General features: G+C 39.0%; 1 protein-coding gene across 1 annotated transcript; it reads right to left on the bottom strand.

Moving 5' to 3' along the window:
• Positions 1-6,052: 6,052 nt before the first annotated feature.
• Positions 6,053-9,387, bottom strand: LOC114821034 (gamma-tubulin complex component 3-like). The gene is made up of 3 exons (XM_029092739.2): positions 6,968-9,387; positions 6,388-6,843; positions 6,053-6,292 (listed from the first exon to the last, which is right to left on the bottom strand). The coding sequence occupies exons 1-2, from the start codon at positions 9,238-9,240 to the stop codon at positions 6,549-6,551; spliced, it is 2,568 nt and encodes an 855-aa protein (XP_028948572.2). The 5' UTR covers positions 9,241-9,387; the 3' UTR covers positions 6,053-6,292; positions 6,388-6,548.
• Positions 9,388-20,714: the final 11,327 nt, after the last annotated feature.

Raw genomic sequence — 20,714 nt, 5'->3', positions numbered from 1 at the left:
TGGTTGGCTCGGCTTGGGGCGTTTGAAGGTGAAGAAGTCCCTTTTATAGAATAAGGGCTCACTCCTCAATACACAAGTGATAGGCTAAGAGTTGATGTTCGCGGCGAGGCGGTTGCTCAATAGACGATGATGTTCTCTAATGATGGTGAGAGACTCCCTTTTATAAAATAAGGATTTGCTCCTCAGTACATAAATGATGGGTTATGAGTGATGCCCGCTGCGAGCTGGTTGCTCAGCAGGCGGCGATGCTCTCTAATGAAGGTGAGGGAGTCCTTTTTATAAAATAAGGGCTCGCTCCTCAGTACATGAATAATGGGTTAGGAGTGATGCTCGCGGTGAGCCGGTTGCTTAGTAGGCAGCGATACTCTCTAATGATGGTAAGGGAGTCATTTTTATAAAATAAGGGCTCGTTCCTCCATACATGAATAATGGGTTAAGTCCCCTAAGTATGTTTTATGAGGCGCAATTGAGGCCCAATGTATGGTACATAATGTCGACCCCCAAGTTTTCGGTCAATAGAGTCTGTTGGCTGGAGACTTTAAATTGAATCCATGTATGGGTCGAAGTGGCGGTTGTTCGGAAGCGGTATTTGTATACCCTGCACTGAAGCTTTGTGGGTGAAGCTTTGCAAGTGAAGTTTTAAAGCTGAAGCTTTTGTAAGTGAAGCTTTTCAAGCTGGAGCTCTCGAAGCTGGAGCTCTGTAAATGAAGCTTTCGAAGCTGATTAACATGAGTGATGCTCATGAATATTTATGTTGATTGACATGAGTGATGCTTATGGATGTTGACATGAATGATGCTCATGAATGTTTATGTTGATTGACATGAGTGATGCTCATGGATGTTGACATAAGTGATGCTCATGAATGTTGACATGAGTGATGCTCATGAACGTTGACATGAATGATGGTCATGAATGTTTATGTATGATTAACATGAGTGATGCTCATGAATGTTTATGTATGATTAACATGAGTGGTGCTCATGTATAATTTTTTAGTACTAGACGTACTTTTGATCACCTGGTTGGTGATAATAGAGGGCCTGGCCGCCAAATAATTTTTTGTAGTACTGGACATACTTTTGATTACCCGATTGGTGATAATAGAGGGCCGGCTGCCGAATAATTTTTTGTAGTACTGGACGTACTTTTGATCACCTGGTTGGTGATAATAGAGGGTCTGGCTCTTTTGGGCATATAGGCCTTCACCCTTCACATAACATTCCAGCCCATTATTTTGGGCTTGACGGTTTTTTTTATAATTTTTATTACCCTCTGATGGGGTTTATACAGATGTCTCTGAACGATAAGAAAAATAAATCACATCATTCAAAAACAAGAAAAGTAAATCACATCATTATTATGGGATGTTTATTCCTTGCTTTTGCAATGTGGGTGTTTATTCTTTGCTTTTGCATGTGGGTGGTTGATGGCGCACCTTCTTCTGTGAGATCCAGAACACATATCTGTGTTTGCCCCAGCATCAAACATTACTTTTACTTTCTTCTTTTATTCCTGTCATTTCTCCTTTCCGCTTTCTCTTTTGCACCACACTCTCTCTCTCTCAGTCTTTGTCTCTACTTTGCTGTTATGCATGTACACACTATCTTTTACCGTTACTGCTTTGTCAGACGCTCCAATTTGCAACTTTTGAGGGCCCAGAATTGTAACAACACAACATCTCAGAATACTTGCAGTACATTCTCCCCAAATCCAGAGGTAAATCCTTTAGTTCACCTTTCTTGATTCCAGCTTCAGAAAGGAATTTTTTCAAGGTTTTAGAGAACCCATTGTTTTCCAGGAACCGAGCCACGGCGCGGAGGGGTGGACCCTTCTAGTCGGGACTCAGAGTTTGTGCTCCGTTGGCAGAGCTATTGGGCTTCCTATGCTCCATGTCTTCGATTGCAAAGAGAACTTGGCCAGGCTTGAATGCGAGAAGGGTAGGGTAGGCTTGAACTGGGTTTCTGCAGATTTGAGACAGGCCCGCCGCAATAGAGAAGGACGAGGAGGGAGGTTTTGGGCCTCAAATTTCATGGCTTCTGAAGTAGCACCTCAGCTTCATTCTCTTCTTGATCGCTCTCCCGCTCCTTGCTCCTGCGATGCTTGTTTTCCGAGCACGGGATCAGCTACAATGGCCAGCTATTTTACAGCGCCATCAAACGACGAACGAGATTCGTTGTCCAGGACGACGTTCTGTACCCGCATCTCACGGTGACTGAGACTCCGATCGATGCTGGAGGACCCAACGTGGTTGTAACCGCCTGAACTATGGACCTGTCCATCAGGGCCAGAATTCCTGGAGCTCCTCAAATTCATTAGAGAAGTTGTCTTTGGACCCAAGTACTCAATCCATCTTGATGGACCCTCCCATTCTTGTGATCGCACAGAAGTTGGTGACAGTGATGAATCTTGGCTAGAGAAATGTTGTCTCGATTTTGCCATTGGTAATAGTAATCAAGACAAAAAGTCAAAGCTGCGAACTTGAAAGGCAGAGCAGGCAGAGGCAGGTGAAGATCATGGAGCTCAGATCTGATTTTTTTTCTCTCTCTCTCTCTCTATTTTCTCGCTCTAAACCCGCCACAGAGGCCTAGGCAAGAACTGGCTAACTCTCTGGAAGTTCTGGAAGACACTAAGTCCAGCAATTTTTAGAGTGGTGCTTGCGCTTTATGACGCCCTGAGCTCCCGCGATGTCGACACGGTGCTCCAGATCATCGCCCCGACCTCGAGTGGTGGTTCCACGGTCCGTCGACCCATCAGTTCTTGATGCACCTCCTCACCGACTCTCCAAACAAATCGTTTCAGCTCGTCCCCTAGTCCATCACCTCCTTTGGTCCCCCCGTTCTCGTCGAGGGCTGCGACCGCGACTGCTCCATTTCTTGGGTCCATGCCTGGACCGTCGTCCACTCCATCTTAAAGTTTCACCTGATTAGTCGGAGATTCAGAGAATCCAGTGAAATGGGAGCTCATCGATTTGACGAGGAAGAAGAAGAAGATGGAAGACTGGGCTGATGAAAAATGAGCAAAATACAGATAGGGAAAACAGGAGAAAGAGAGAGAGAGAGAGCTGATGAGTGTTTGAGATTTGGATCTTTTCTGTTTTTGGGTTTTTGGGATTTTGCAGATTCACGACGGAGGTGAAAAAAATGAAAGAGAACCGACACAACTTTTCGTATCGATTCCCACAGACGGCGCCAAATGTTGATGCACAAATCGGAGGGGTCTTGGAACAACGTAAATCCGACCGTGAATCTGTAAGAAAGTAAAGAACACAAGATGTATCATGGTTCACCCCAATGTTTGGGCTACGTCCACACTGATATTGTATTTCTCTGAGAGGATTGTGAGGGAAAGAGCCTCTGAGAGTGAGGCTTTGAGAGGGTAAGGGTCAGGCCTAAGAATTGGCCTCCCTAATGAGGAGAGTGAGGAGTCCTTTTATAGAATAAGGGTTCCTCACTTATTACATATTTGCCCCTTCATTTATTACATAATTACATTTGAGTTCTTTGAGTATTTATACGATGTCTAAATACGGATGCCCTAAGTATGATATAAACAGCCTACATTAAGGATAGACCATGGAAAAAGCTTAATGGTTGGAGAGGGAGTCTTTTGAGTAGTGCATGAAAATAAATTTTGATCAAGAGCGTTGCTCAAGTGGTGCCATTGTAAACTATGCAAACCTTTTTGTTACCAAAGTTTTTTTGTGATGAATTGAATCAAATAGTAGCAAAATCTTGTTGGGGGAGACAACAAGGTCAAATGAGAATACATTGGATTCGTTGGAGAAAACTATGTAAGCCAAAAAGTAAAGGTGGGTTGGGTTTCAAGGATCTCTATGCTTTCAATCTTGCGTTGTTAGCAAAGCAGGGATAGAGGCGCTTACAACAACCATCGTCACTTGCAGTATGGCTCTTTAAGTCTAAGTACTACCCTCAAACCGATTTCTTATCTGCACAAGTTAAACAGAATTCATTGTTTTGATGGCGCAACATTACTGTTGCCTGTACTGTAATCCGTAAGGGTGCACGGTAGAGCGTTGTAGATGGTTCAAAAATTTGCATATGGAGAGATAGTTGGCTGCCCAAACGTAATTTTTTTAAAGTTCTTAGTCCCATACCAATGGGAATGGATCACAATCCCAAAGTCATCAGGTTGATTACTGAGGATGGAAGTCCATCATGAAAATGGAAGCAATACATAACCTATTTGTTAAGGAAGAGGTAGCACTAATCAAACGTATCCCTCTTAGCATGTTCAATACAGATGATATCTTAATATGGAGTGTGGAGTTAAATGGAAAGTTTACAACGAGGAGTGCATACCATTTGGCACGGTATTGTGGGGAAGTAAACGGGAATGAACCTAGTGGTTCGATAATGGTTGCGGAGGTCAAATTTTTTAGGAAAGTGATATGGAGAGCTCACTTGTTGAGGAATGTAAAAATCTATGTGTAAAAATGTTGCATGAATGTATTACCGACAAGGAACAACTTGAGGAAAAAGAAATTAAATATCCTAACAACGTGTTTGTTTTGTGACAGGGATGTGGAAATGATTGATCACGTGATGAGGTTTTGTCCCCGTGCGATGGTGGTGTGGTTTTCTAGTCCGCTGGGTATCAGAAGCCAAGGGGATAGGCGACAGAGCTTGATGGAATGGATAATTGCCATTGCAAGTTCGATGTTAAGGGAAAGTTTTGACTTGGTAATGGTTTTAATTTGATGCATATGGATAGAACGTAATGCAATGTTGTGGTATGGAAAGGCTCTGGAGCCTTCGGAAATGCACTGTAAAGTGCAGACATGGCTACATAAATTCCATAAATGGCATGGGCCGAGGAAGAACACCAATGTGGTCACTGGCAGCCATGGAAGCTGCCAGAAAATGGGTGGATTAAAAGTAATTTTGATGCGACATGGGATGAACAGTTAGAGATTGGAGGAGTGGGGGTAGTGATATGAAACGACAAATGGGAGTTCATGGTTGTAGTAGCAATGAGAGTTGAGGGAATTGGTTCTCCATTGTTGGTAGAGATTATGGCAGCAAGGGAAGCAATGATTTTTTTATAACAGCAGCATACTACACACGTGGAAGTTGAAAGGGATGCTCTGATGGTGACCATGACACTTCAACTTGAGGGCCTAAATGATTCATCTCCTTTTGGGCACATTATTGCAAATACTAGACAGATTTCAAATGGTTTTTCTTTGTGCAAGGTTACATTTGGCCGACGCTCGACGAACATGGTGGCATATAGGTTGGCTAGATTGAGTTTTAGCCCTTGATACTCCGATATCTTGGTTCGAGGAACCTCCTGATGTAATAATAGACCTTTTAATTGAGGATAGTAATCATATGTAATCTCTCATGGTGCGGGACGCACTTTTTCCCTTCGTCCGAGTTGAAATCCCTAATAAGGTTTTTATCGAGACCCACTGTATGCATCCTATCCTGTTTGTACGTATTCAATTTCCTATCAATGAATATCGTACCTTCACTAAAAAAAAACACTTCCAAATGAATTCTTACCCTAATTACAACTCTTCTCATTATCTTTTATTGTCGTTATAATATCATTTAAAAATCATTAATTTTGGAGACCGTTATGAACAATTATCTAACAAATAAAATAATATCCTCGTTATGGAGCATCAATCAAATGACATTTGCACGAAGAAATGTTGTCACATTGTCCTTGAATAAAGAATGACTCATCATCGTTAATGTAAGAATGACTCTTTAACATCTTAAGTCCAACATTTGAAGTAACTACGACTACGAGCAAGGATTGGACGCGAACAACTGTCTCTAGCAAAATACTTTATGCACAAGGATTGGAAACTTTTCGAGTTCGTTTGAACGATTTGAACATAATGACGGGTTTTTACACGATTGCTAAACAGATTATCATCTGATACAGCCAACATTCTGGTTCCTCACAGAACGATCAACGATGTTAAAGCCACCTAAAGAGTTTCTAACAAGAACGACATCAGTTTATACATATAGCTAACATCGAAAACAAAATAGTAGGCAAGCGAGGGAAATGAGGATGCATAAAGTAGGCGCCTGTTATCTATCATTCAATCTAATCCAGAACTATGATACAGTACAGATATACAAGCTCTAATGAGACACCTCCTAAAAAAATTCACCTGAAAAGCAAAACTTCAAAAATATCAGCTACGATACGTGTACACAATCAAATCCCATACCCTGATCTACTGATGCAAAATACCTTCAAGTCAACTGTAAATCTTCCACACATGCCATCAGAAAGAAGCAAACATCATCTGAAAATATAAGACAAGGAAATCGTATGTTAGTCCTCAGAAAAATGTCAAATGCAATTACAACAGTCATGAAGGAGCTAAGGCTTTCCACTTACCTAACAATCAAGCAAAATAAAGTGATTTGGTTGGTCCCGTCAGCCAGCTGCAGCTGATTGTCAACCAGATGAGCAGAGACGATTAATGAACAAAAAATTAGTTTGCTCATGTCAAGAATTCCGATCGCATTTGCTTCAACTTGTATGTACTAGCTTGTTTTCTACGTACTAGGACGCAACTGGCTATAAAACTCAGTGAAGTCAAGCCGAAACAGGAGGAACTTTAAATCAACATGTTGTTGCATGGGTAACTTGGAAATAAAATCCTCAAGCAATGATGAATATTCTTTTGATAGTGTGTCTAAATCTTGTCCCATATTCCGAAGAAATTCACCAGCACGTTGTGTGAGGGCTTTCCTGCCTTCACTAATCCAGGATCCAGGCTCTGAGGACCTATCATTTGATCGCTTTTTTGTTTTACTCTTGTCTCGAGAGGGTAAAGAGGATTCCATGGTTCTGCAATAAACAATCTGAGACATTAGTTTATCAGTAAAAGAAAACATAAGGAAAACAAAGGAAACAAGAAATGAGATAGCAGTTTTTTGGTTCACAAACAGTGATCATAGAAAAAGAATAGTACCTTGCTTGCAACTCATTAATCCCTTCAGACAATCGATCTGCATGACTTCGGAATTTCAGTATAAGATCAAACAAGGCAAAGAGTGAATTGTAAAGGGTTTGGGACCGTTCTCCAAGGAGAGATTTCTCCACAATTGAATGGAGGTACTTTTCATGTGCAGCAAGTAGATCATCAAGGTCCTTGGCCACCTCCATTTCGTCCAAGAAATGGGACCAGGACACCTCCAAGACTTCAAACATAATATAGTACTGCAAGTTTGAGACAAAATGATTCATTTCATCCCAAAGAACCTGGCATCGTCTCAGAGTTGAAAGTAACTGCAACTTAACTGCATGGGGAAGCTTCATAAATGAACGAGAGGTGATACAATTTGGCTTCATTGTCTTCCAAATACCAATAAGGGCATGCTCTACTCGCCGAAGCTTCCACAAGAAATTAAAAATTCTTAAATACTTTGTCATCACAGACTCTGTAAAAACAGTATCTAAAGGAACCCTTGCATCATATTCCAATGAGAACACATCCCAGCCCCTATCTCCGGTTCCATGTGGCATCATCTTTACCTTCAACCTATCCAATATGTCACGATCATCATACTGAGCATTAGATGCTCGAATTGCAGTTTCAAGCAATCCAGCTAGCTGAAAAGAGCTTATAGTGTTAGCAGGTTCAGAGAGCTCAGGCCCAACAATATCCATTAGATACTGAACAAAGTCACCCTGTCCAAGGAGTAAATACCGCTTTATTGCAAGACAGTGCTCCTTGAACTTATACTGGTTGTAAATAACATCCAACAAATGCTTATCAACTCTCTTTGCTGCTCCATCCACCAAAGACTCAAGAGCATCACTTTCACCATATCCAAGACCCCATCTTTTTGTTGTGGTACCAGCAGCAGCTGCAGCTTCTGTTGCAGCATCAGCCCAACCACGATCCTCACAACAGACACGAAGGAAATTGATTGACTTGCCTGTCCTCAGGATGCGTTGAGCAAGAGATTGTGAAATAAAAGAAGGAAGCATTCCGGCATGGAGCATGTAACCCTCCCTCCAAAGGGACTCAGCTTTCACTGGCTGGCCCACTACAAAGAATTCTGCAAAAACATCTTCTAACTCCCCTTCCAAAACCCAACTCCTCACCATCTCAAATAGAGGAGAACACACCCTCCGAAGTAAACGTCCCATGAACTCGTGCACCAATGGGTCACCATGTTGGGCATGCAAATGAATAGCCCCAGCCATTGCCCCACCTCTTAAGACCCTACATTTATCAACCAAAACAGCCATCAACCGCATTTTCACCATTGGCTCGGCAAACCAAACAGACAATCTCCTCAGCGAAAGATAATTCCCTGAGCTCGCTGTCTCTGAAACCAATGGAATCGGATTCATCGACTGTGCTTCAAGCACTGCCAACAACTTATAATAATCGGAGAGCTCATCTTGCAATGCAGCACAAAAGGCCTGCCCGATGGTTCCAACGTCTTCAGATGGAAACCCATCCATACTCTCTGAAATATACCCTTTAACCTTCCTAAACAACCACCCCAATTCACAAAGCTTCCGAACCATAATGCTGGTTGCTCGAGGCACCTTAATCAGATCAGATAAAGCATAACCATCAGCACTACTATCAAACTTCACATACTTTCCATCAATTCCTTGGCAGGCATACAACACATCTCTCACCAAAACCTCTTCAGAAACTTCATTCTCTTCTTTAATCAAATTCACATACTCCCTAAACGCAATTTCACGAAGATTTTCCGGGTCTTTAGAAACCAACAAAACCCCATTATTCCAACCCTTTTCCTTATTTCCCCTACCCACCAAAACCCTCGATTCCTTCCCCGATTCGGCATCATTAAACCCCAAATTCGGCAACAAAACCGAAGAATCCAACTGTGTCTTCCCATTTTTCCGATCCTCCGATATAATTTTAAGCAAATAAACGACTGCCCATTTGTTATTTACACTCCCTGGTCCGGTTTTGGACGCGAATTTGGTATAAAGGTCGGCAAAAGTGAGAGCTTGCGAGGACTTACCTTGAGTGGCGAGGCGGCGCTTGGTGGACTCGGCTATGGCGGTGGCGTCGGGAGCCACGGACGGATTTAATCGGCTGGAGATCAAGCGGAAAGCGTAGCGAAGCGAGCTCTGGAATTCCGGGGAGTTTGGAGTCGGTGGGTGAGATTCGGAATTGGGGTTTTGGGAGCGGAGGCGGATGACGAGCTCTTTGATCAGATCTGCAACTTTTTGCTGGTCTTCTTCCTCCATTGGTGAGAGAAGAAAGTCGAAGTGGGAAGGGGAGAGTGGGGATCTTGCGAGTGTGGGAGTGATTTGGAGAGGGTGAGAGTGTTGAGTGTGACTGCAGGGTTTTTGATTTTTTTTTTGTTGGGCGCGGAAATGGGGTTCTTCTTTTTCGTTTTATCATCGAAAAACACCCTCTTCTTTTTGGGAAAACAAAAGTGCACTATCATCATGGAGATGAAAACAAAACTAATAATTCTTTCACATTTTTAACAATTTCCAACTAAAAAAAACAGTGTTATGAATAATTTTTCTTGAATTATTGACTAAAAAAAATTCTCTAATACTTTGTTTTGCTAGAAAAGCAAATATAGGTCCTGAATTTTGTGATCTAACACTAGTCGTAACATTTGCAAGAAAAAAGATCTACCGATACAAAAGAAAATCTAACGGATAAAATAATTTAGAAAATTATTTAAATTACCCAAAAACTCTATAAATACATGTTTCATAAAGTCGGTTTAATGAATTTTCAATTTTTATCGGAATCTAAATATTTTTGGGTTAAAATGTTCATAAAATAAATTATGATAATCTACATTAATTTTATTTTGAAAAAAAAGTTACCAAAAAAAATTTATCCTAAATTCATTCTTTAATAATCTAATGTTAAAATTTTAACCCAGAACCATTGGAATAGAAAAATTATTTCTAGGTTAAAACTTAAATTTTTTTAGTTAAAAATTTAGGTTTTTTCTTTCTTTTTTAGTACATCAATATTTTTACTCTAGGGAGAAGTTAGGCTAAGCCATACAATTGGCAGCCTAATTTGGTATGAGATTCGAACCTAAGACTTCATACTTCCAAGCGAAGATGAATATCGCCAGACCGTAGTATTAAGTGACAAAAATTTAGGTATTTACCCCAAGTATCAGAGTTGGTTTTAGCAATGAAGGTAAACTTTTAATTTATTTTTTATTTTTTAAGGTCACGTTTTGCTCGCTTGTGGATTAATGTCCATAGAAGCCCAACAAAACTCAGCATCCAACAAATCCAAAGACAAAAGGTCTAACAAACAAAGCCCACCATAAGAATGACAATGCAACCCAAAAAAAAGGAGGGGAAAGGAAGAACATGTGAAACAAAATGCCAATTGTTGTAAAATCGACTGTGTGTGCAGTGGAATAAATGAAACAAGACACAAAATTTACGAGGTTCCTCTACAGTCAGTGTGACTGGAGTACGTCCTCGGGGCAGCAGTGGTGCTTTCATTATAATTTGAAATAATAGGAGTACAAAGATAACTCTCTCTATTATCTCATCTCATCTTCCTCTATTCTCTCTCTTCCTCTTCCTTCTCTCTCTTCCTCTTCCTTCCTTCCTCTCTTTTCCTCTTCCTTCCTTCCTCTCTTTCTTTCCCGTGAACTCCCCTCACTTCATTCCTCTTCTTCCTTTATATAAACAAAAGAAAGCACTATTCACTTTACAAATTTTCCATAAATGAATAGTGAAAATACTGTACATAAATAGTAACAAACTATTCATGTGGACCATCCACGCACTATTTACAACACTCCCCCTTGGATGGCCACAAATCTTCGATTGACTCGTTAAAATCTTGATCTGTCTTGGATGCTCCCCTTGATGAGTATCTTCCCCTGATTTCAAATCATTTAGGTTGATCATTGATCGTTCTGCTTTAGTTTCTTAGTAAGAAGAGTTGCTGAAAGAGGTGCTTTACTTGTTGTTAACTTTCCACAGGCTTGTTCTTGAACTGGGCTAGAGGACTTTCTGCTAGACTTGCATCCAAAGGTCTGAATTTACTCCTTTGATCTGGAGCAGATTTGATTCAAAAGTGGTGGACACTTGATCTTGAATCAGACTTGTGATTTCTTCAAGGACCTCAGAGGCTTGATCTTGAATAAAGTTGTACCGTGAAGAGCTTCACGTGGCAAGTGATCTTCGACTTTGTCGGGGATGAGTCAGCACGTGTTTGTTGCGCTTGTCTCCACATGCTCCAATGTATCATTTTCACTTTCCTTACTTGCTCCCCTTGCTTAAGTAGTATTTTCCTTGGTTTTCCCCCATGCATGTGTGGCATATTCTCCTGCAGTATTTGCCTTCTGATGCAGGAGTGGAATGCAACCCTTGCATTTGGATGGTTCATCACTTCTTGGTGACCGGAGACCCAGTTCCAACAACAGTTGAAGATGACTACTCGAGAGCTAGGTAAGCAATCGAGAAAGGTTCCAAGCAGTTTGTTCCTTACCTGGAGTTTGAGTGGAGGTTCCGACATACTGCTTTCTTTATCCTTGTCTTTGCAGGTAAGAACAAGGATAAAGGAAAGGACAGGGAGATTGCATGATATGAGATAATCTTGCTCTGGTCCCTGAAGATATGTGATAATCTTGCTCTGGTGTGACATGTTTGAAGAGGTATTCTTGGAGAGGAAGAAAACTGAGTATTTCGAGATGCTATGTTGAAGATGCATTCTCGGAGATGAGGAAGAGTTAGGTATTCTTGCAGTGTTGCAGGTCTGCCTTGTTATGGAGAACAGAGGTCGACATATATAGAGATTTCTCAATAGCAAGTGGTGGTACTGTGCTTTTACTCTTGTCAGCAACTGTGGTGTAAATAGAACAGTAAGATTTACGCGTTTTCAACTTTGTCAGAGATCTTTGACAAAATTGCACGCGACATCTGAAAAAGCTGGGATTACGTCTGAAAAATGCCAACGAACTTTATTCAGGAAAATCTGGCTTTTGAAATTCGGAGAGCGGTGCCTCTTTGATCTTTGAACGAGTGGCTCTGTTGCCTCTTCTTTTATAGAGACATCAATTGTGTTCAAGAGTATGCTCAGAAAGTTGCTGCCTGTAGAAATTTCCTCGATCTTGCACTTCTGAAATTTTATTTGACCTCTGTTTTTCCTTCATCATTTCTGAAAAATGATTTGCCCATCTAACATTTGCTTAGATTTGAGTCTTAGGAGTGATACAGACGAGCAGCGTCATGATAATATATGGCGTCCGTCCTTCTTATCTTCTAATGGTCCTCTTACGGTTGGGGACTCTGTGATGAAGAATAACATAACCGCTACTGTGGTAGCTAGGAATCTTCTCACTCCAAGGGATAACAAGATCCTTTCAGAACGGTCTGAAGAGTTGGTCGTTCAAGACTCCTTGGCTCTCAGTGTTCAGTGTGCTGGCTCTGTGTCCAATATGGGCCAACGCCTACTTGCTCAAACTCGCCAAGTTGAATCATTGATGGTGGAGGTGGCAAGTCTTAAACAAGAGATCAGAGGGCTCAAGCACGAGAATAGGGTGTTACACGTGCTTGCAAATAGTTACTCTACGAGCATGAAAAGAAAGCTCGTCCAACTACAGGAATCCGAAAGTCGGATTCAAAGTGATCACCAGAGGTTCGTTGCTAGATTCCGAAAGCAACTGATGCCTTCCCCTTCTGGTGTTTTGCTAAGTACTGGGGTGCCACATGATCAATCTCCAGTGCCTCCCCCTTCTGGGGTACTTCCGAGTACTGAGGCTTCACATGAGCAACCTTTGTGAAGGCTCCATCCTGTTTGTTTGTTTTAACTCATGTGTATGTATATATCTGTAATTTCTTGGAGATATTAATAAATAAGCTTTATTTCATTCAATGTATTGTGTCAAATACAATAAAGCATATACTTCACTAAGATGTGGTACTTCTGAACCAAATATTAATTTATCTTTACCCTCATGAAGATAAATGATTATTCTTAGTGTCTTCATCATATGAGTATTCAACTCATAATCTTCAATCCATATGGTTTTTTAATATCATAAATATCATGGATAAGATTCGTGTTGGTAGATTGTTCGATCTGCAGCTCGAGACAATAATTCCTTCAACACTTTATAATTTTTTCTAGACTCTTCAGGAGTCCCAATTTAATATCATCAACTCTTCAAGAGTTCTAATTTAATGTCATTGACTCTTGCAAGAGATTTTAGTATGTTGCAACAATATTATAGTGATAGTACTCACTAAGGCAATTTATATCATTCATTGGTATTAAGTACATATTTTATGTTTTACCCTTCAGGGGCTTACTTCAAGCAGTTTGAATCCTTTAGGGATTTTCTACACTTCATGACACATTTTCCTTTGGAATTTATACAGAGCAATTTGCTCCCATGTATACTTGAGGGATTTACTTATGGAGATATGATGTGAGCGACTCACAACCCTTCGTATATAATTCTCCATTTATATGAACTCGTTTACAAGAGTTCAATTAGTAATCTTGTGTCATATCATGTGAGTGTATTTCACTGTATTACAAATGCCCATATGTAACCTCCTTGGTTCAACATCTTTTGGCTATTTGTATTTTATTCAAATATATAGGTCCATTTTTCCACGTTCTTACAACATTGTAATGGAATTGCCTTTCTCCATTTTTGGCCAATAATTTTCCTTTTGTCGACAAACAAAAGAACGTGACTCAATATTAACACAGCTCATTGATGAATTTAGTAGCTACTTGTAAAAACCAAAATTATCATTGGTTATCATCAATCCGTGATCCCATATTCTCATATGCATGCGCATGCATAAAAGCTTTTTTTTAATTTCTTTTGGATATCCATTGCCTCTTCAAGGGCATTATACTATCTCTTCCAGGATAGTCGTAATTTAGAGAATTCGGATCATAACCTCATTTTGAGCGTTATAGAGCTTGAATTTTAATCTCCACTTCTAGGAGTTGAGTCATTGGAACCTATACGTCTATCATGCTACATGCAAGAGACATCAATATTCCCATGTCTGCGGATTGTCCTTTCTAGAACGTATTATCCATGCAGCGACTGTCATGCTTCTGGCATGCAACAATTATGCTTCAGGAATGTAATAGTTCAGTAGTGCATATTCCTTTTTTTTTTTCGAATGACTGAACCTTTTGAGTCTAAAGGTCTGCCACGCTTCAGACGTGCAACAGATAAATCATTTACTGCCTCATTATATTGTCCAATGAGGACATCAATTCTTGTAGGCACATTTGCAGTAAGTATATGTGATTTCATCACTTTCGTTGCATCATTCAATTATTCCAATTTCATTTTCTCATTGTTTGTTTCGTGAATCAAAATAAGACAAATTATCTTCGTTCTTCTGGAACGATCTTTTCTCATCATTCTTCTGTAATGATATTTTCTCATCGTTCTTCTGGAACGATGTTATTTTCTCCCCCTAATGGCAGGAAAACTATCTTATCAAAATCATAGTCCGCAAATCATGCGGTAAACATATCCCCAGTCAAGGGTTCCAAATATTGAATGATAGATGGTGTTCAACATCAATGCCTAATCTACGATGATGCCTCATTTCAGTACGTTGTGGCAGTCTTACAGGCACATAGATAACACAACCAAAAACTCGTAAATGTATAATGTTTGGCTAGTTCCCAAACACGAGTTGTACTGAGCAATATTGATGGTTGGAAATTGGTCTCATCCGAACTTAATAATGCGTCATGTAAAATGACATGTCCCCATGTAGAAAACTGGTAATTTCGTTTTCATGAGCAGAGCGCGAGTAATCAATTTCATCCGCTTAATAAATGCTTCTGCTAAACCATTTTTAAGTATGGACATAAGGAATTTCTGGTCCTTATTAAATAGTCTATGGACTGAGACTTTTATGACCTTTATTATAATTAAGTTGAGGCACTGTGGCTCTTCAAACTTAAGGTACTCATCAAGGAATTTCATGTCCTGATCTTCAGGATCAAAGGACTTCATGCCTGATCTTTTTGTATGATGGAACTTCGGGTCCAATCATTTTATATGATGAGGATCAAGAAACTGCAGGTTCTGATCTGATCAAGGAACTTTGGGTCTTATATATACTCATTGTAACAAAAAATAAGTACAATAAATAAATTAAAGCAATAGGCGGTAATTCCAGCCATAGTAAATAAATTGAACAATAAATAAATTAAAGCTTGTGACAAGGGCTTTAATTCAGCACCATTCACATAAATCAAAACTTAAAGCAGTAGGCGGTAAAACCGTCCATGATAAATAAATTGTTTTAAAGTAAATAGAACTTGTGACATGGGCTTTAAACCAACACCATGCACATAAATATCAAAGCTTTAAAGCAAAGGGTAATAATTCTACCCACTGTAAATAAATTGCTTTGAATAAATAGAACTTGTGAAAGTGTTTTAAGCCAATACCATTCACATAAATAAATATATACATATTTTCTTCTTTCTTTTCAGATGGTGTAACACCATCCAAAAACCTTTACCTTTATTTTATTTTATTATTTTCTTATTCAATCACATGCTACAACATTCCAACAACTTTTGTTTTTATTTCTTTTATTTTACATGGTGCAACGCACCTTTCTAAATCATTGGCCCCATTTCCCCTTTTCTTTGTGTATATCTACCAGTCTCGAAACCCAGTACCAGCTGGGTTGTTGTGGGAGTTACACAAAACCAATTCAATCCAAAAAGGCTACCAGAGACTGGCGTTGTTCTTGCATGGCCCAAAGAACATGGCATCGCAAAGCAAGAACCTCTCCATAGAGACATAGATGACAATGAGGTTGACGAAGGCACAAGAGAGGGAGGCCTGTGTGGGGTCAGTCATGCCATCACCATCTCAGACAACTGAGGATTCATGGAGGTCCTCGAGATCCATTGACACGATCTGGGTTTCCAAATCTAATGAGATTCTTCTGGATCTCTGGAAACCAGTTGTCAGGTACGAGTTTTCTTATCTCGTGACGACTTCAGGTCGTTGGAAATTTCAATTCGCACCGGAATTCGGTGGGGCGCTTCTGGCGTGGTGGGAGAAACGAAAAATGGACATACCTTTGCTTGTTTTGCTGCACCTTTGTTTGTCTGTAAGATCTCTCCATCTTTCTTATCCACGAGAGAAAAATAGATTGCAGGTCTAGCAGGGATAAGGATTAGCACATCAATAGTTAGAGTGATAAAAGAAAAAGTGATAAAAGAAAGGTTGATGGATTTTTGTGACAAGATGATCTTCCCTGTTTGACATGTCTGGCTTGCCGTCTCTACTCTGTGAGATTTTAGCTGACCGATGTGAAAGGTAGATAATGCTTCACCAGATTTATGATATTGTGCTTTCCACTGACATGAGAGCTTCTCGTGCTGATAACGTGTTGTAAAATCGACTGTGGGTGCAGTGGAATAAATGAAACAAGACACAAAATTTACAAGGTTCCTCTACAGTCAGTGTGACTGGAGTACGTCCTCGGGGCAGCAGTGGTGCTTTCATTATAATTTGAAATAATAGGAGTACAAAGATAACTCTCTCTATTATCTCCTCTCATCTTCCTCTATTCTCTCTCTTCCTCTTCCTTCTCTCTCTTCCTCTTCCTTCCTTCCTCTCTTTTCCTCTTCCTTCCTTCCTCTCTTTCTTTCCCGTGAACTCCCCTCACTTCATTCCTCTTCTTCCTTTATATAAACAAAAGAAAGCACTATTCACTTTACAAATTTTCCACAAATGAATAGTGAAAATACTGTGCATAAATAGTAACAAACTATTCATGTGGACCATCCACGCACTATTTACAACACCAATTACATTTTTCACCCTTCTATTTTTATTTTTTATTTTTTTTAATAAATGATATTATCTATACTAAAAGGGGTGGGGGAGTGAGCTAAGCCTTACAATAGGCTACTCATAATAATGTGGTTCAAATTCATCTTTGATTAAAATCGAACTTAAGACCTCTCACTTATAAGTGAAAAGGAATATCACTAGACCGTAGTACTAAGTGACTTCACCTTTCTAGTTTAGGTTCAATAACCTTTTGGTCCGAGCCTATGAAAAACTAACACTTTTAAAGCACTTTAATTTGTGAATTCTTACACTATTAGCTTTTTTACTAAAAAATTGTTACATGCATTAAACCACAAGGGCGATTTACTCTATATCCTTTTGCATACTCGGCCTAGCCAAGTTAAATAGAGCAATGCGATTCGTTCTTTGCATCACAATTCAAATTCCTATTATTACAATAGTCAACTTTTCAGTATGGTGCCAATATTTGACCACCATATACGTTGTTAATGTGATCACTCGATATTTAGTTCGACCATTATTGCACACTTCATTTTATCTTTTGTACATATTATGTTGATTTTTGTTATTTGATTATCTTCAATTCATTCGATTCGATAATTGAAAATTGAGAGGGGTGAGTGGATAACACCAACCTATACGAATATGTCAATTTTAAAAGCTCAAATTTCAAAATGGTGAGACTTGGCTTTATACCTCAAGTCGTATATATGGCTCGTTTACTAATTCGTCACATGGATGAAAGAATTTGAATTAAGGAGCAATTGAAGCGATGAGGAGTTTGAATAGGTAGAGTCCAACTCATATTTATGTTGAAGTTGTTTATTAGAGTTTTCTGTAATCAAAGTAATACTATTACCGACTCCTCTATGTTTAATATACATGTACACCGTAACTAGAATTTGACTCCTTACTTTAATTCTGATTACGAATTGGTAAACGCCACTAAGTATTCATCTTCGTACTCGGATTCCTATATTTGAATGCTCCACCAATATCAATTACATTAGAAACGAAATAAATAACATAAATAACATTGAATCGACATATGTTTGTAAATTCAAACTTTCAATATTTGAGAGCCGGTCGCATTGCGTTAATTAGGTTTAGTTGCACCCAAAGCTTTGTAAATAGTCTAAACAAATTTGTCATGTAGGCAAATTAAGATTTTGAGGCTTTGCTTCTTAGGATCACTGGAGCTTTGGTTACTCATACACGTCACCAAGATAATGGTATTGCACATCGTCTAGCACACTATGCTCTATACAACGACTCTATCTTCTGTTCCTAGTTTGAGGATCCACCCGATTTCATTTCGAATTTGTTATTAACTGAATGTAATTGACTATGGTACTGCCTTAAAATGCCTTGCTTGTATGTTGTGTTGACACGCCCAACTCTAATATTCCCTGAACACCAGGGTAAACATGTGTTAGCCGACACCCGAAGGTGACGAAGCCATTTTAGGATGCATGAGAACAACGAATATAAATAAAAGTTATGAATTAAAATTTAATGATTATGCAAATGAGGAACGTGTTCAGAGCATACAATCTAACTAAAACACTAAAGGGAAGAATAATATAAAATTGAATGAGCAAAGAAATGGGTCTTACACCGAGATGACTCAAAGATGCCGATGCGGAAGTGCCTTGATGCTAGGATTGTACTCCTCAATTCTAAGTCATGAGGGGGCGCAAAACAAACATGAGGGGGCGCAAAGTTTTATGGAAAATTCAATAGGATAATATGTAATAGGTTTTCCGTAAACTCTAGCATGCCATAAAACCTTTCATAAAACATATATCGTATATAGTGTGCTAACTAGTGGTATCATAATCGACCCGAACACCCCTACATCACCCGACCCGAAGGCCTATATATAAATCTTCAAACGACCTGTAGGCCCCTACATCACCCGACCCGAAGGACAATATATAAATCTTCATTCGACCCGTAGGCCCCTACATCACTCGACCCGAAGACCAATATATAAATCTTCAAATGACCCATAGGCCCCTACATCACCCAACCCGAAGGCCAATAAATAAATCTTCATCGGCCGTTGGCATAACAATGACCACTATATGCGCACATAACATTGAATATAATCTTTCCAAACATAGGTATGTATATCTCAAAATCATCTTCATAGCATATAGTAATCCATCATATATACTATAAAGAAGTGTAAAGAAAATATGTTCATGAATAGTATATAGTCATTCATCATATATACTACAAAGAAGATAAGTTCGATAAAATATGGTATTCCAAAATATCAGTAAAGCATGATAATCATATAATGTAAATCCAATTTACTTATAAAACATTACCATTAAATCATCATTTTCATGTATGCATTTCGACTATTAAAACATGCATTTTAGAAGGGGTCCACTCACAGATACATCGCCATTGAAAAGCAATGCAAACTAGCGCAAACGGAAACACCACAATAAATGCACCTAAGCACATAAAGGGTCCAATTAATAAAACTCTATTAAAATGATTGAATTTGGGAAAATGGACGTCAAAAACGGATTTAGGATGTCGAAATTAGCCTAGGAAGGGTCTCGGACAAAACCTGAAAAAGTCAACGGTTAATAGGTCGGGTCAAGTCAACGTTAAACCTTAGGGGTTAGAATGTTGATAACTGTTTAGTATTATACATATATATATATATATATATGTATGTATGTGTGTATGTATATATGTATGTATGTATGTATGTATGTATCAACTTGGTCCACTCATGTTTGTTTTGCCCCCCCTCGGGATTTAGAATCGAGGCGTACAATCCCGCGTCAAGGCATCTTTGAGTCCTCTTGGTGCAGGACCCATTCCTTTGCTCATTCAATTTTATATTATTCTTCCCTTTAGTGTTGTAGCTAGATTGTATGCTCTGAACACGTTTCTCATTTGCATATCATTGTATTTTAATTCATAACTTTTATTTATATTCGTTGTTCTCATGCATCCTAATATGGCTTCATCACCTTCGGGTGTCGGCCAGCATTTGCCTACGCTGGTGTTCAGGAAATATCAGGATTGGACGTGTCATGTGTAATCTGCCTATTTTGATAAATGGAATCTACTACCAAATCGTAGTTTGAAATCATTGTTGGAGAATAGATCCTCCCATGTCGAGCATATGACAAAATACAATACAACTTATAAATATGATATTTCATTGTTAAGATCACCGAGACTTTTTGTGATAAAATTCAATACCTAATAATAAGTGATAATGTTGAGACACTATCAACGATATTGCTAGTGAATCCGCGTGGCCCTACAAAGTTTATCAACCATTGCAATACATAATGCATGGTTTACCTACCCATTAATTTTTCTTTTTAATATCAAAGAGGTTACCTAATATTCTAATTTTTATATAGTTGAAGCAGATACTAGAGTAGGAACAGAAGATATGACAAATTTTTGTTAATATTAATGGCCAATTATCTACTCGAGAACATTATCTTATATAAATAAAATTAATGTTTGGAACTTGCTCGAATCGAATAATTAAATAATTATTGTGTAACTAACGTTTCTCTAAGATCCAATATTTGATGGTCGATCTTACTAACAAACACTGTATACCCTAAGGATATTCATCTTCAAATGCTAGTGAAATGTTTCAAGCTTGACTCATATTGAAAAAACATATAATATTTGTATGAGTTCGATACTTATTTATATGACTGACCAATTCTATTGCTTAGCTAAATAGAAGTTGTGTTGAGTTCAACATTTAGTCATGACTGATAAACCATATTGCTTAGCGCAATTCTCCTCTTCTTAAAGTACGATATTGTTGCAAGTGGTGAATTGTCGTAGCAGATAAAGCTTTCCTCTTCAACTTACTGTGTTCCAAGTTCAACC

Source organism: Malus domestica, chromosome 14 (assembly GCF_042453785.1).
Source record: "Malus domestica chromosome 14, GDT2T_hap1".
Lineage (NCBI taxonomy): Eukaryota > Viridiplantae > Streptophyta > Magnoliopsida > Rosales > Rosaceae > Malus > Malus domestica.
This window is presented reverse-complemented; position numbering and strand designations above follow the sequence as displayed.